Source organism: Beta vulgaris, chromosome 6 (assembly GCF_026745355.1).
Source record: "Beta vulgaris subsp. vulgaris cultivar EL10 chromosome 6, EL10.2, whole genome shotgun sequence".
NCBI classification, from domain to species: Eukaryota; Viridiplantae; Streptophyta; class Magnoliopsida; order Caryophyllales; family Amaranthaceae; genus Beta; species Beta vulgaris.
Genome location: NC_079207.1, coordinates 71,619,751 through 71,634,906, shown reverse-complemented (window position 1 = coordinate 71,634,906; position 15,156 = coordinate 71,619,751). Strand labels below are relative to the sequence as shown.

At 34.6% G+C, this 15,156-nt stretch overlaps 3 protein-coding genes across 3 annotated transcripts; 1 reads left to right on the top strand and 2 right to left on the bottom strand.

Moving 5' to 3' along the window:
- Positions 1–616: 616 nt before the first annotated feature.
- On the bottom strand, positions 617–2,197 carry LOC104897986 (hypothetical protein). Its single transcript, XM_010684971.4, has 2 exons — positions 1,819–2,197; positions 617–1,176 (listed from the first exon to the last, which is right to left on the bottom strand). Exons 1-2 carry the CDS (start codon positions 2,143–2,145, stop codon positions 904–906), a joined length of 600 nt encoding a protein of 199 aa, XP_010683273.1. The 5' UTR covers positions 2,146–2,197; the 3' UTR covers positions 617–903.
- Positions 2,198–4,737: 2,540 nt separating this feature from the next.
- Positions 4,738–7,134, top strand: LOC104897985 (hypothetical protein). The gene is made up of 2 exons (XM_010684970.4): positions 4,738–5,607; positions 6,690–7,134. Exons 1-2 carry the CDS (start codon positions 5,036–5,038, stop codon positions 7,102–7,104), a joined length of 987 nt encoding a protein of 328 aa, XP_010683272.1. The 5' UTR covers positions 4,738–5,035; the 3' UTR covers positions 7,105–7,134.
- A 1,732-nt stretch (positions 7,135–8,866) lies between these two features.
- On the bottom strand, positions 8,867–9,816 carry LOC104898092 (uncharacterized). The gene has a single exon (XM_010685102.3). The coding sequence runs from the start codon at positions 9,794–9,796 to the stop codon at positions 8,867–8,869; it is 930 nt and encodes a 309-aa protein (XP_010683404.2). The 5' UTR covers positions 9,797–9,816.
- Positions 9,817–15,156: the final 5,340 nt, after the last annotated feature.

Below are 15,156 nucleotides of genomic sequence, written 5' to 3'. Positions count from 1 at the left end.
ACATGTGAAACTAATGTACATCAACTATTCTCCAATGAACATCGGTATCAATGATTCTCCTTTGTTGACGTTTATCATTATGCTTCTTAGTTTGTTTATGACAAATATTTATTTGTTCATTGTGTTTTCTTTGTCCGTTCATTGAGTTGAGTGGTTGTTTATCAGATATTTCCTCTTATGCTCATCTTTTTTCTTGTTGTTCATTGCTGATTCATATGTTCATTGAGTCTCGTGTGTTGTTCTTTTGATCTACTTTCATCTTCATGTTGTTTAGTTTGTTCATTGAGTATGTTTTACTCATTGTATTATAATGCGAAACAATGTCATATAAAATGGTACGCACCATTTAGATAGTAGACTCGTGTCTACCATCTAATTTGCGTTTGATTCACTCTATAATACATGGAGTCAGGTCGGTTATAAATATGTCGATTGAGTGAAGATCAAATTGGATGAACATAGAGTCACATCGATATTAAATTGAATGGTTATCGATACAATATATATTCGTATATTCAGCTTTTTAAGATTTTCGAGTTCGCTTAGGTCTTTAATGAAGATGAGACAAGTAACCTTGTTTGATAAAAGGACTGATTGATAGTAATAAAGTTAGAAATGCAAACAAAGAAACACTAAATTACAGAATCATCAAAAGGTATGTTTCTTATGACCACAAACTGGCTGCACAAATCTGAAGCAATTACATAACATTGCACATAAAAAAATCCTTCTAGGAACCTAATTAGAAGCCAATCAACTTAACTTCCCCTTTAAGATGATCATAACAATAGAGAAACTAAAACAATAGCAAAACACCTACAAATTTATAACCTTGCACAAGAATGAGAAAATGAGATAGAACAAACTCAACAAATTTGCAAACAATATATAGTACATGAATAATTAGAAAATATCATCATAAGCGACGATTTCTCTACCCTTAAACGGGGGATCCAACAGAGAGCTAGTATTACTACTAGTACTGGCATTGGGGTTTACAATGGCTGAACTCAACTTATTCCCCCTTCCAAGTCTACTCAAAGGTGTCTCCCCCTTCAAGAGCTTCGACGAATATGAATATGAATACGAATTCGAATTAGAATTAGAATTGTTTCTTCTTCCTTCATCCCCAACCGCTGCTTCTCCCTTCATCTCACTCGCCCACATCACTTGAACCTGTCAAAATTCACACAATAATCTTAGTTTCACTTTCCAACTTCCTCAAAATATTCAATACCCTGCAAAGTAAGAGTTCATATCACTAGTCCAAATAATCACTTACTCAATGTACTTATGTCTACTAGGAATAAAAATTTAGCTTAATCTAAAGTAATGCTTAGTTGATCTCCTTGGAATATATAGTCAAAATAATTCAAATCTACAATCTATAAAGTCCAAATTCTACTCTATTTTTTCTTTTATACATGAATGCACATTGCTAAATATAGCATTGAAGATTTGGGACATATTTGTTTGGTTAATCTAGGAGATTCACTAAGTTGAATAGATATCATCTAGCATAGTTAGTAAAGTCTTATGAGTGTAAGCATCGAAGACCTGAAATTGAATTCCGTCTACATCACAATTCTCTATCTACACAAAAAAAATTGTATTTCTTCTGTTTCATATCACTCGCTATACTTCTCAATTCACAGACTCTTGTAGAGTAAAAAAAAAGAAAAAAAGATCCATGTGAGAAGAGATAAATAAAGAGAGTTTATTGCCTAGAAAGGAATTTAACAAGTAATATTTGAAAAGTGTAGCGAGTATTATGAAACGGAGGAAGTAATAGTAGTTGAGAGAGAGAGAGAAAAATACGCGATGGGAATGAATGGAGATGCCGAAAGAGGGGTCAAGGGAGGCGGTGAGAGCTGAGTCAGCGGCGGATTTGGAGCGGAAAGAGATAAAGCCCACACCTTGTTGTTCTATACGGATCCGAGAAATGGGCCCATAGATTTCGAATCTGGACTTGAGGTCCAATACAGAACAGTCTTCTGGAAGCCCAATCACTACTACTGCGGGTGGTGGTGCTGGTTTTTGCTGCGGTGGTTCTTCTGCTGCCGGTGGTGGAAGAGGACGGCGCCGTTTTGGGTAGGAGTATGGGACGTGGCGGGAGTTGTAGGGTTTTTCCCTCTTTCTACTCATCTTTGATAGCTGCCTCTAAATCTAATATTTGGTAACTAAGGACTAAGGAGTTGTATACTTGTATAGTAGTAGAGGCTTAGAGCTATGAATTTGAAAATTCAATTCAAATCGTAATTCAAAAATAGATTTCATGATGACAATTTTTTTAAAGATACTTTTTTTTTTGAGTTAATAGTTTTAAAAAATTTGTTTTAAGAAAATTGAATCAAAAAAGAAGAAACAAATATTATGCATCTTGATCAATTAAATCGTTTTATTATGAGTCGTGGTTCATGATTAGTTATCTCATTTTGTTCGAAATTTATTAAAATAAGTGGTCTAATTCTAATATAAAGCTAGACAAACTCAGGTCTATATCCTCCTAACAAGTCTATCCCTATATATCTCACACCAGTCGAGTCGTCCATTTTCTACTCCTTTCTTTGTTTTTCTAAGGATCTCAAACTACATCAGACAATCGTGAAAAAATAACCCTGTAGTCTGACCGAATGGATTAATTTGGTCATTAAATGAATTAATGTGATTAAAATGATCACTATATTTGGAAAGGTGGTCCATTCTCTTCTTAATATTAGGTCACTGTATAATTTTAAATCTAATGTATGTGTTCTCTTATGGGACTAACTCCACTTATTAATTTAGGGTGGATTATCAAATCATTCTTATCTTCCCTTATATAATAGAGTATTCATCTCCCTGAATTCATTATTATCATTAATAGAAGAATATATATTCAGTTATTAAGTTGAAGTTCCTTGCAAGTAGATGGAGGATCTCGAAATCCTTGTTACGAAGGGTGAGACTCGATCCTAGTACCTATTGGATCGTAGGTGAAATCAATACCACTATACTATCATCTGCAATGACCATGGTATACGTGGAACTATTATTTATCTCTGGTATACGGTATATCATAAAAGTCTCCTATTTTTTTCCACTCGAATTATTAACTTACATCCCATTCTTTTCTTTTTTTTTTTTCTCTTATTTGCACATCAACTGGTATAAAAAAAGAAAAAGAAACTCACTTCTAATAAATCTATAATGAGTTTAAGGCTATAAGAGTGTCTTGTATAAATATGACCACGAGAGATCTAGTGGTTCAAAAGGTTGTAGTTCAAAAATCATGGTAAGTTAGTATTGCATGACAAAAGTATTTAAAAGGTTAAAATTATCTGATACTCACTTTGTTTCTATATGTAAGACATGTAAGCCACTTTTATGCATATAAATAATTTAGTTAACATTAGTTTATTTACATCGATAAATAAATTGTTAGGAAACAGGGTGTTGTAGTTTGATTAATGCACATAATATCAATGAAATAATAAAGGTGAGAAAACAATAAAGATGAACAAACAAAGAACACAAGGATTTACGTGGTTAAGTCAAATTTCACCTATGTCCACGGGTAGGGGATTAGAGGTTCTTCACTATAATGGAGAAAAACCAGATAGAATAATACAAGGAGTCCTAAATTCTAGAGGTTAAAAGTGTTTCATAAGTTGTGCCAAGAGGTCCTTTTATAACACAAAGAACCCCGCACAAAAACTTTTGAATATACTCCGCACAAAACCCTAAATAAGAAAAACTTATTCGGAAGCGTATCTTGCAAACCGCCAGTCACAGTGGCTGTCGCGAGTAGCGTATGCTCTCGGCAGTTCTTCGTAAAACAAATGTAATTTTCTCGTGTCTCAGCGGAATTGGGCATATGACCTATCGTTGGAAAGCTCTTTGAACAAGCTATCACCTCCAATTTGAATCACATCAAAACCATTTATAGATTGAGAGATATGTGCATTCAAAGTCAGCCTTATGCCATTTACAAGATTTCAAGTTACAAATAACATAAATTGACACTAAATATTGTATTGAAAATTAGAGGTGGCCATTGGGTTACGACCGGACCATGCCGCCTGAAACCGTGTAAAAGACAAGGGCGAAGTGGTCGAATGGTGGAGAGAGGGAACCAAACCGCCCCCGAAACCGACTGTTGACTATAATGGACCATGGACTGGCCCACTTGCAGACAATAATTTGAATGCCATGAGGGTCGTCAAGGCTGCCCAAGGAACCGTCTATTAAATCAGTGTTGTTCGTCTTCGTGGTGGTTCTCCAAAAAATAACACAACTTCCTAGCTTCTTCCGATTTCGTCTTCGTGGAGATGTGGCTCGCTTCCTCCAGTTTCGCATGCGTTGCTCCGGCGATCGGTCTCTGCCTCCTTCTTTGAACCACCTCAATTAGTGTTTTGGGTAGGACTGATGGTGTGGCCCTGATTCGGATCGTCCACTAAACCGCATCGTAACCGGTTCAGGGTTGACAAAGTGATAGCCCTGACCTCAAACCCGGACCGGACCAGTCAAGTAAATGGCCCAATGTAGGTTCACAGTTGTCTAAACAAGCTCGATTTTAAAACCGGCCCTGAACCATCCCACCCCGCACCGTGACCTGTTCTAACAAACCAATGTTACATAAGAGAGCAAAGTGCTCCTAATTATGGTGATTAAATGTGTCATGTTATGCAATTTAAAAAGATTACATTACCATTGTTCTAAAATTTATTCATCAAAATAAAAAATGAGGCAAATGGAGAGATTGGCAAATATTTGTCCCTTCTGTTTTGTCCCCTAGGTTGAAGTTTTTGCTATACACACATGATCTTTTGCTGAGCCTTGAAGCTGTTCAATTGTTGATGTTGCATATACATCCTCATCCTCTATCTCGAATCCTCATTAATCGTCACTCCTATGAAAAAACTCACCCATCACTCCATCAGATAATTAATTTTTTTTTAAAAAAATAAAGAAATGCAAAGAGACTCCTGCAAATTATCATCATTTGTTGAAAATTCCTGAAAATTTCACTCATCCCCAACTAAACTGAGCAAAAATGGCCTCCTGTATCTCAGCTAGCAACTCACTCTCTTTCTCTCTCCTCCAGAAAAGATCCAATCTTTTCACTCCCTCAATTACCCACTACAAATTGCTCAATTCTAACTCAACCCATGATTTAATCCTCCAAAAGGGCACTTCTCATTTCAACATTTCCCCTCTTTTTCTCTCTCCTCTTTCAATTTCTCCCCACTTTAGGGCATCCTCAAATGTGGGTTCAGATACTTTGGAAAACAACAACAATTTGGAGTTGACAATTTTAGGAGAGAAACCTGTGAAAACTGTGTTGTGGGTGTTGTTTTGGACATCTGTTTCTCTTGTTGTTTTTGCATTTTCTAAAGATGCAGCTAAAGCTGCTTCTGTTTCTGTTTCTGTTGTTACTGATTCTTCTATAAAAGCTTCGAGTTTTGGGGTTAAAGTTGCCAGTTTTTTGAGGGGTTCTGGGTGGCCTGATGAAGCTGTTGTTTTTGCTCTTGCTACTCTTCCTGTTATTGAGCTTCGTGGAGCAATTCCTGTTGGTTATTGGATGAAACTCAATCCAATTTTGCTCACTGTCTTATCCATTTTAGGGTGAGTCTTGTAATTTTTACTTAATTATCTGTTAATGGGTAATTTTCTAATGTTTAGAGTTCTAATCAGTGTTACCTAATTCGCCTTTTGAATTCGCCAATTCGCCCAAAATGAGCCAAAAATGAACCAAAACCTACCATAATTCGCGATTCGTGGGGGAATTAGGGAATTAGGTATCACTGGTTCTAATACTATGATTTTGATGGAAAAATAATCTGGCTAGTTTAGTTAAGAACATTGACAGCTCGTGTGGTAGTCGTTAATAAAGAATGGTAATGCGAATGAATTTTAAGGGTAAATGTTACAAGGGGAGCACCCTTATAATCTCCATGTGGAGGCAACTTCAACTCCTAAGTTTGTGTTTTTTGTTTCATGAGAAAGCAATCTCACCTCTAATCTTGTGATTTTTTCTCCAAGGGGAAGCAATTTTCATTACCCGTCATTACCATGTACAAGGTGGTATTGGATGTGAATGAAAATTTAAGAACAAAAATACACTATATGATGAATTAGCATTACCATGAAAATGAACAATGATTTTCTTCACAAATTTACGTACAGTTCATTCTCATTACCACCATTTATAACCAACTACCAAACGGACTGTGAATGTTCTATGGTTGAGTGTTTGCATTCTTATTTTGTGATGCAATTGCTGAGTTTTAGTGTCATGATGAGCTAATGTTGTGTTACAAGTTGTTATGTTTATACTTCTGCAAGCTCCAATTGTATGGCATTGGTTAAATTGAATGAGATTAAAGAAGTTTGCTTTTCTGAAAGTACCATTACCCTCAATGTGTATGGCATTGGTTGCTTGAGATTAAATTGATGCGCTTTAGCAGTTAAGGTGCTGTAGCTAATGTCCCTGTAAAATTTTTCACGAGTTGATCATGTGATGATTTTGGATTTAGGTCATATCCATGAGGAGCTGAGGTTATGTAGTAATGTATTTAATAGGGGTTCATGTTGCTTTTGGATTTCTAATCATGTTAAAGAGGACTCTTAGTAATGTGGTTGAATAATGTAGGGGAACTTTTGGCTAGTTGATACTGAACTGATCTAATTTGGTTTTGATAATATAGGAACATGGTTCCAGTTCCGTTCATTGTACTTTACCTAAAGAAGTTAGCCAATTTTCTTGCTGGGAAGAATCGTGCAGCATCAAGATTTCTGGACATGCTATTTGAGAGGGCGAAAGAGAAGGCTGGTCCTGTGGAAGAGTTCCAATGGCTTGGTTTAATGCTGTTTGTAGCAGTGCCTTTTCCTGGGACTGGAGCGTGGTCTGGCTCTATCATTGCTTCAGTGTTGGACATGCCCTTCTGGTCTGCCGTATCAGCAAATTTCTTCGGTGTCGTGGGCGCTGGACTTCTTGTGAATTTGCTAGTGAATCTTGGTCTCAAGTATGCCATTATAACTGGTGTTTTCCTCTTTATTGTTTCAACGTTTATGTGGAGTGTGCTGCGGAGTCTTAGAAAGTCTCTACACTCACAAAATTAACCCTTCTTTAATCTAATTACTGATTTCTCACTCATAATCTTTTGAATGGAACCCCCCCCCCCCCACCTTCCTTTGCTAGATCTATTATGTTCTTTGTTCTTACTACCTCATGAAATCTTTTTGGAAATGTCGATTATTGCGACAATGAGAAGCAATATAATCTAATTTTGGTGGTTGTGTCGAAGTAACACTGTGTCTATGTATGAACTTCTGGTAGCGAGATGTCATTGATTTCACATGGTTTTTGGTGACTTCATTTTGAGTGATATGGAGCGCAAAATAAGCTATGGTCCTAACTTTCAAGAACTGTCTTTCTGATCAATCATGTAAACCTAAGCGTTGAGTTTAGAAATTTATACATATTGGTGCCGTTGCTGGTATCGTGTTACAGTGTGTTTGGTTCATTTTTAGTAAAGGAAAGAAAGGGAAGAGAAAGGAAGGGAAGAGAAAAGAAAAGAATGGAAGAGAAAGGAAAAAAACCTGAATTTCCCATGTTTGGTATAAATTTTCTCTTTCCTTCCGAATTCCCCCGCTTTTGGGAGGAAAGGAAAGTAAAATTTTATTAAAGAGTCTTTCCTTCCAATTCCTCCCATTTCCTTTCACTTAATTTTTTTTAAATGAACCAAACATTGGAAAGTAATAAATTTCCTTCCACTTCCTTTCTTTTCCTTCCAAATTCCTTCTACCAAACAAACTGTTAGACTTGTTCTACATGAGATGTGGGTTTGTATTCAGCTTGATATGAAGTAAATTTCTTTGCAAGGATAAACTAGCTATTTCCATCACCTGACATGGGTTTCTTCCATTTGAGATCTGAAACTGAAAGTTCGAATCCATGGAACCGAAACTTGTTATGAGCTAAGTTTACTTCTTCTATCTTCATCTGATAAGCACTCACCTCTACAAATATCGAACAGAATACGATCACAACCTAGTACTATATCAGAGAGACGGAGAGTATAGAGCACGCATACAGAATTCGACCAGAGTATATGTTAGACAAGATACACTATATAAGAGTGTACTATGTACTATAGAGACGAGTCCAGTGATTATAATGGTACAACTAATTCACACAAATTTACTGTTGTACGCTCGACCCCTTGTGTATGGAAGAGTTAGTCCAAACTTTGTTCATATTAGGGTGTTATTGAAGCAAAAACATTGAGAACGGGGAATTATTTTCTAAGGAAAATGTATTACTAGAAATCACCTTTCAAACTTCATTTTAATTTGTTTGGTTCTTTGCTAGAAAAGTTAGCGTCGAAGGGATGGACTCGGAGGAGAAAAGAAGGAATGTAAGACGTGTGACAATTCGACAGTTCCGAAAACCAATCAGTGCCAAAAATACAGGAAGCAAGCTTGCAGAGAACAGTTAGCAAAAACAATCAAACATTATACGAACTAATCAAGCATATAATAAACTCAGAATCAAATCAAAATGCAACTCTCAATATCCGAAATGCGAAAAAAATCTTGTAATCACATTTACTTGTCCTCTAACTTGTTAGTGAAAATTAACATCATAATGAAGGGAAAGTCAGAAAATAATCATCTAAGCCATAGGAAAAAAGAATCATTAAACAACTAGAAGATAAAAGAGCTGATAACAAAGTCTTCAAACAATTGTATCAATCACCGCGATTTCATCGGATTAAGTAAGATTTCCAGTAATTATCTGCATAATCTTCATCCTGACCAAAAATAATAAGCCACCCTCCAAAAATTTATGCACACTCTTATGGAAGAACAGTACCACTTTCTAGTAATAGAAATTCGAAATTTCGGGCATCATAGGAAAGTATTGTGAGGGCATAGCATCACTAAAAACTGGGTTTTGTTGTCCTTGATCATAGTACATAGGAGTAGAACTCATCATATTCAAGTTGTAGTCAACAAAATTACTACTACACCCACCATAATAATCATCTGTCATTGGTGTCATAATTTGATCATTAAACATACTATAGCCATAATCTGCAATTGGTGTCATAATTTGATCATCAAACATACTATAACCATAATCAAACGGGCCGAATTCGTTCATCATAACTTGATCAGTTTGTCCAGAACTTTGATTACTAGGTACCACAAAAGTTGGTACTACAACACCCTTCAACATTGCAATTTTACGCTTCACATAATCAAGCTTATCATCCAAAGAACCCAACATTTCATGAAGTTGTTCATCATTAAACTCCGATAAATCTGGATTCTTGAACTTTATACTACTACTATCATGATCATCCAATAATTCTTGATCTTCATAAATGTCACTTAAACTAAGTGATCTTTTCTTGCTTTTAACTTCCTTAGTAACTTCCATGTATCGGTCAATAATTTCTCGGGCTCGATCCGGGTTCGATGCTTGATCAGAATCATTAGAGTTGGGTTTGAAGGATATAACTTCAGGTGGTGGAGATGGTTTGTTAGTTTCTGTAAAAGGAAACATGATGATGCAAATTGGGACATTGCATAGTATTGAAAATTCACGAGCTTTCTTAAATAAAGTCTTCTTTTTCTGATTATAGGCTAAATTTCTATTCTTTACTTTCTCTATAAAATTCTTTGCTGTTTTTCCTCTTCCCATTGAATTTCGATCAAGAATCTGGAACGAGCTTCTGCAATTCGAGCTTTGCGTATGACTTACGAGAGGTTCTAGAGCACCAGCACCGTCACTGTGAGCGTGCATATAGGCTATACCGATGTAGTTTAAGATTTTTTCTTATGCACAACACTCGAAAATGTAACATAAATTGACGAGTTTATCTCTATTAGATAAGCTAAGGGATGAGCTATGGTGTCCTCGTGTAAGATTATTTTTCTATCCTTCACTTAATAAAAAAAATGCTAATTATAAAATATTCATTTCCAACCTGATCTATACTTATGTTTAATAACTAATAAGGAAATTTAAGATTGCCTAATTTTTAATAAGATATAATGTACACATAAAATATTATAAAAAGAAATATTTTTGATTGAAAACTAAACTAATCTAACTAATTAAAACAATTTCAAACAATTAAAAAGTAAGAACTTATACATTAACATAAACGTGCATATGAGATTAGTAATAGCTTATTGTACATTGAGAATCTGTTAGGACTCTCAATGTTATCATATAAATAGGTTTATTATTCCTAGCCTGTTCTCTCCATCTTATTTTCAATTCAGTTACAATCAGTTGGATTCATGCTCCGTTTGTTAGGGTGTAAAATATTTTCCATGAAAATTAGTTTTCTTTTTCCTCTCATTTTCTGTTGTTTGGTATGCTAAGAGGTGTAAAACAAGTTTTCTATCAAAGTAGCTATAGGTGGAAATTATTTTCCTTTAAAAAAGAAGGAAAAACACATTTTTCTCCTTCTTCTTAGCAATCTTTTACTCTCCTCTTATCCATCCTCTTCCTTCCCCTTCTATTTTTCTCATTTTCATAACTTTTTTTAGATTGAACTAAACAAAAGAAAATTAGCTTCACAATTGGATTTTCCATGTAAAATGTTCTACATTGAAAATGTTTTACATCCAACCAACAGAGCCTCCGTTCCGATCAGTTTTGTTCAGTTCCTATTTATTTCTCTGATAATAAAATAATATAATTTATTATTAATAATTATAATTACGATTATTTTATTATTATCATTATTATTATTATTATTATTATTATTATTATTATTATTATTATTATTATTATTATTATTATTATTATTATTATTATTATTATTAGTGAATGTATTGTGTCAGACTCGTCTGACACAACATTCTCGTCGGACGACATAAAACCACACGCGCGCAGCAAAATTTATAACAACCGAAAAACATAAAAACAAAAACAACAGCTTCATCCGCCATTGTTCAACGGGAAATTATCGTACTTATCCGCTTTTTCCTTGCAAGTAAATCTCATTTCGACATTCCATTTCTCAATCTAGTTAAAGCAAGAATGTCAACCGAAGATTCGAACTCCCAAATCGAAAGTTCATTAAAAAATGAACTAACCAATGAAAAAGGTAACACAAATTTCACATTAATCAACAAGTTTCACACAATAACTCAACTTATAAATTCATATTATAAATTGTTTAATACAAATAGCAGATCAGGAAAAAAAGAAAGAAATTACATGGAAAATCAGCTGGAAAAGACGACAAAGAAACAGGTGCAACAAAATAATTTTCAATTGCATTTACACATTTTCAGTTAGCATTTACATTGTCTCAGTTACTATGTCTAAAATTTTCATTTACAAAAGTCTATTTTTTAGTTGGTCTTCATATTAGCATTTACATTGTCTCAGTTATTTCTTTTTCCAGTTAACGTCACTTCTTTTTTCAGTTAGACTTATTTATTTTTCAGTTGGTCTTCATATTATTTCATTTAGTATAATGATTCTTTCATTTCATTCTATTCCAATTAGACTAAAAATTTTCAGTTAGCATTTACATTGTTTAAGTTAGACTTATTTATTTTTCAGTTGGTCTTCATATTATTTCATTTAGTATAATGGTTCTTTCATTTCATTCTATTCCAATTAGACTAAAAATTTTCAGTTAGCATTTACATTGTTTCAGTTAGACTTATTTATTTTTCAGTTGGTCTTCATATTATTTCATTTAGTATAATGATTCTTTCCTTTCATTCTATTCCAATTAGACTAAAAATTTTCAAATAGCATTTACATTGTTTCAGGTAGACGTATTTATTTTTCAGTTGGTCTTTGTATTATTTCATTCAGTTGGTCTTTGTATTATTTCATTTAGTATAATGATTCTTTCATTTCATTCTATTCCAATTAGACTAAAAATTTTCACTTAGCGTTTACATTGTTTCAGTTAGACTTCTTTTTCAGTTAAGGTCACTTCTTTTTCCAGTTAGACTTAATTATTTTTTAGTTGGTCTTCAGATTGTTTCATTTAGTATAATGATTCTTTCATTTCATTCTATTCCAATTAGACTAATAATTTTCAAGTAGGATTTACATTGTTTAAGTTATCCAGATATTGAAATGCTTATATAAGAACAATTAAGAATCGTAATATTGTGAGGCAATCTTATCAACGCGATTTTCCAAATCTAATTTGCCGAAACTTTCCTAAATTTGTTGTGTTATTTAATACTTTATTTACTTCTTGTCTTTCGAAAATCAGTTTGTGGTGGTATTATGAATAATATCCGGCTGTCCTAAAATTCCATTTTGTTTCCGACAGTTTGGCATTTATAAGAATTTTGTAAAAATATCTGTTACTTCTTTTAACAGAAGAAATGAAATAATTTACCACATTAGAGGCTTAAACAACCTCAATAGTTCATTACAACTTTAACTTCCTAGTGATGGCCACTAGTGCGGGCTAGACGGGCCGGACCGTGGGACGTAGCGGGCTGGGCTGAGATTTCACAGCCCAGGACCAAACCGTGAAATTCATGGGTTGGGCGGGTTGGTCCGCGGGCTGAAAATATTGGCCCATACCGGTCTGTTACCAAGTTTCACGGTTCGGGAAGTGGTTCTGGCGGTTCGTGGGTCTAGTGGGTTGGACCGGGCTGACGGACCGACATGAGAATTTGTTTTTCAAAATTATTTTATCATTGAAATTATTGATTATTGTTAGATAAAATCTTTAAAATGAATTAAAATATATACAATTATTAATATTAATGAATAATTTCATTATTTTAAAATTTGATTGAATTATAATATATGCAATTTGATTAAAATATACACAATAAGGTTCAATATTTACTTGGATTAGGCTGGTCCGGTTCATGGGTCGGGCTGGACCGGATTCGTGTTCCGGACTAGGCAGTTTCAGTAGCGGGCTTTAGTCGGCTGGGCTTATTAAATCTGGCCCAAATCTAAACAAATTTACTCTAAACTTATTGGACCTATAACTAATAGAACACACACATATTTTGGGGGTATAAGCCTCATTACCTCTACCCATTGATACCAGGAACGTGGTACGTGGCCACGTTCCATATTCCAAGAGACGCGTCCGAAAACTTGGTACATGGTACTTGGTGCAGGAATCTATCTGATTTATTCTAGAGCTTGCATTCCGTACTTTTGTTTTTGTGTCATCTTTTAGAACGTTATGCGTTTTATGTAACAATGCCTCAGCCACGGCAATGCCTCAGCCACGGTACTACTCAAGTAAAGCACCTTTTAACTTCAGAATCCAATTAACTTGAAAATTCAATTTTTTATTCTCTCAAATGGCTGAAAAATCACCATACAAGTTTAGAATTTTTTCCTTACATAATGCAAAAGTGGGTTTTAATTCCCAAAATTTGCCCCAAAAAAATAATTCCCTGCGTACCGTCCACATAGGACAGCACGCGAGGAATTTTTTTTTTTCAACTTAAGCAAAACCGCTACTCGAAGTAGCGGTTTACAATTTTTTTTTTTTTTTTGTGTGTTGTATAAACCGCTACTCAGAGTAGCGGTTCATTACTCAATAGTAGCAGAGTTTGATTTGTGCTTGCAATATTTTTCCCAAGTAAACCGCTACTCAGAGTAACAGTTTATATTTATAAACCGCTACTGTGAGTAGCGGTTTTCTTGGGTAAAAACAAAAAAAAATCAGTTTCTCGCGTGCCGTCCTACGTAGACGGTACGCAGGGAATTTATTTTTTTTGGGCATATTTTGGGAATTAAAACCCACTTTTGCATTATTCAAGGAAAAAATTCTACAAGTTTACAACAATGTAGGGCCTGTTCTCCCCAACTTATTTTCAATTCAATTCAGTTCAGTTCAGTTCAATTCAGTTCAGTTCAGTTCAATTCAGTTCAGATCAGTTCAGTTCAGTTCAGTTCAGTTCAGTTCAGTTCAGACCAGTTCAGTTCAGTTCAGTTCAACTCTTGACAATACTTTTACTCTCACATATCACTATTCATTTCAGTTCAGTTCAGTTCAATTCAGTTCAGTTCAGATCAGTTCAGTTCAATTCAGTTCAGTTCAGTTCAATTCAGTTTAGTTCAATTCAGTTCAGTTCAGTTCAGTTCAACTGTTTTATGCCGAATAGAACAGTCCCGTACTATATAGTCTATACAGATACTAGTCCCCTCTAATGACTCATCAATCATCACAGCCTACCACATTGCATCTTGATGATGAGAAAACCATCCATCGGATCGTCCACGTTGATCCCTGGGAAAGTAATGTTGTCCCTTGAAAAAATCCACACAATCCAAGATAAATCTTGCAGCACGAAACTATGTGGGACCCACTCGAGCTACGTGGCATAAGATTTATGGAATGCCTTCAGGAAAGAGAGTGGGACCTCACTGATTTATCACCATCAATCATACTCTTTTCTAGGAGGCTGCGGATAAGTATCATACACGTGTAACGTCTTTGTCTCGGGACTAGACCCACGTGCGTTGCATAACCTGGTGTCAGAAATATTACATGGGAAAAATGAACGTCCAACCAGGTAGAGGTGATTATGGGGCGAGTCGTACTGAACTTTAAAAAATTTGCCTATTGATCAGAATCGTATCAGGCCAAAATTTTATGCAAAGCCCGCTATTTTGGATAAAAAGTAAGTTACTCGAGAGATTGAAGACTCGAAGTAATATTTTGAAAAAGTATCAATATTTCTTTTGAGAATTTAGTAACTAATAACTTTTCTTGTCAAAAGACGGTTATAAATATGCAAAAATTATAGACTAGAAGTAACAAGAAGAATGACAAAGAATGGAAAAAATTGGACGTGGAAATGTAAGAACAAGAAGGAAAACCATTAGAGCTATACTAGCCTTTGATATGTACTACATATATATTTGTATTAGATGATAATACTCTGCACTCAAAATATAATTGAAACATTAAATCATATGAATCGATTACTAGGAAGTTCTCAAATCTTCTTCATCTCAAATTTGTTCTCAAACGCCATAATATTGTTATTATACTAGGAAAAAGATAACATCATAAATTACTTCAATTTTCATGTAATAGTCCTTCAGGCTTCAGTAATTCGCTCAATTTAGTGAATTTTTTCTGGCCGAGTTCCTAAGACAACCTTGTAATAAAAGATATAGTATATTTACAT

Bases quoted from the DNA above. Each gene is read 5' to 3' on its own strand.
- LOC104897986 (XM_010684971.4), bottom strand. From the start codon at position 2,145: ATGAGTAGAAAGAGGGAAAAACCCTACAACTCCCGCCACGTCCCATAC. The intron at 1,177-1,818 runs GTATTTTTCTCT...GAATTTTGACAG, and splicing joins TCTCCATTCATTCCCATCGC to GTTCAAGTGATGTGGGCGAG.
- LOC104897985 (XM_010684970.4), top strand. From the start codon at position 5,036: ATGGCCTCCTGTATCTCAGCTAGCAACTCACTCTCTTTCTCTCTCCTC. The intron at 5,608-6,689 runs GTGAGTCTTGTA...TTGATAATATAG, and splicing joins ACTGTCTTATCCATTTTAGG to GAACATGGTTCCAGTTCCGT.
- LOC104898092 (XM_010685102.3), bottom strand. From the start codon at position 9,796: ATGCACGCTCACAGTGACGGTGCTGGTGCTCTAGAACCTCTCGTAAGT.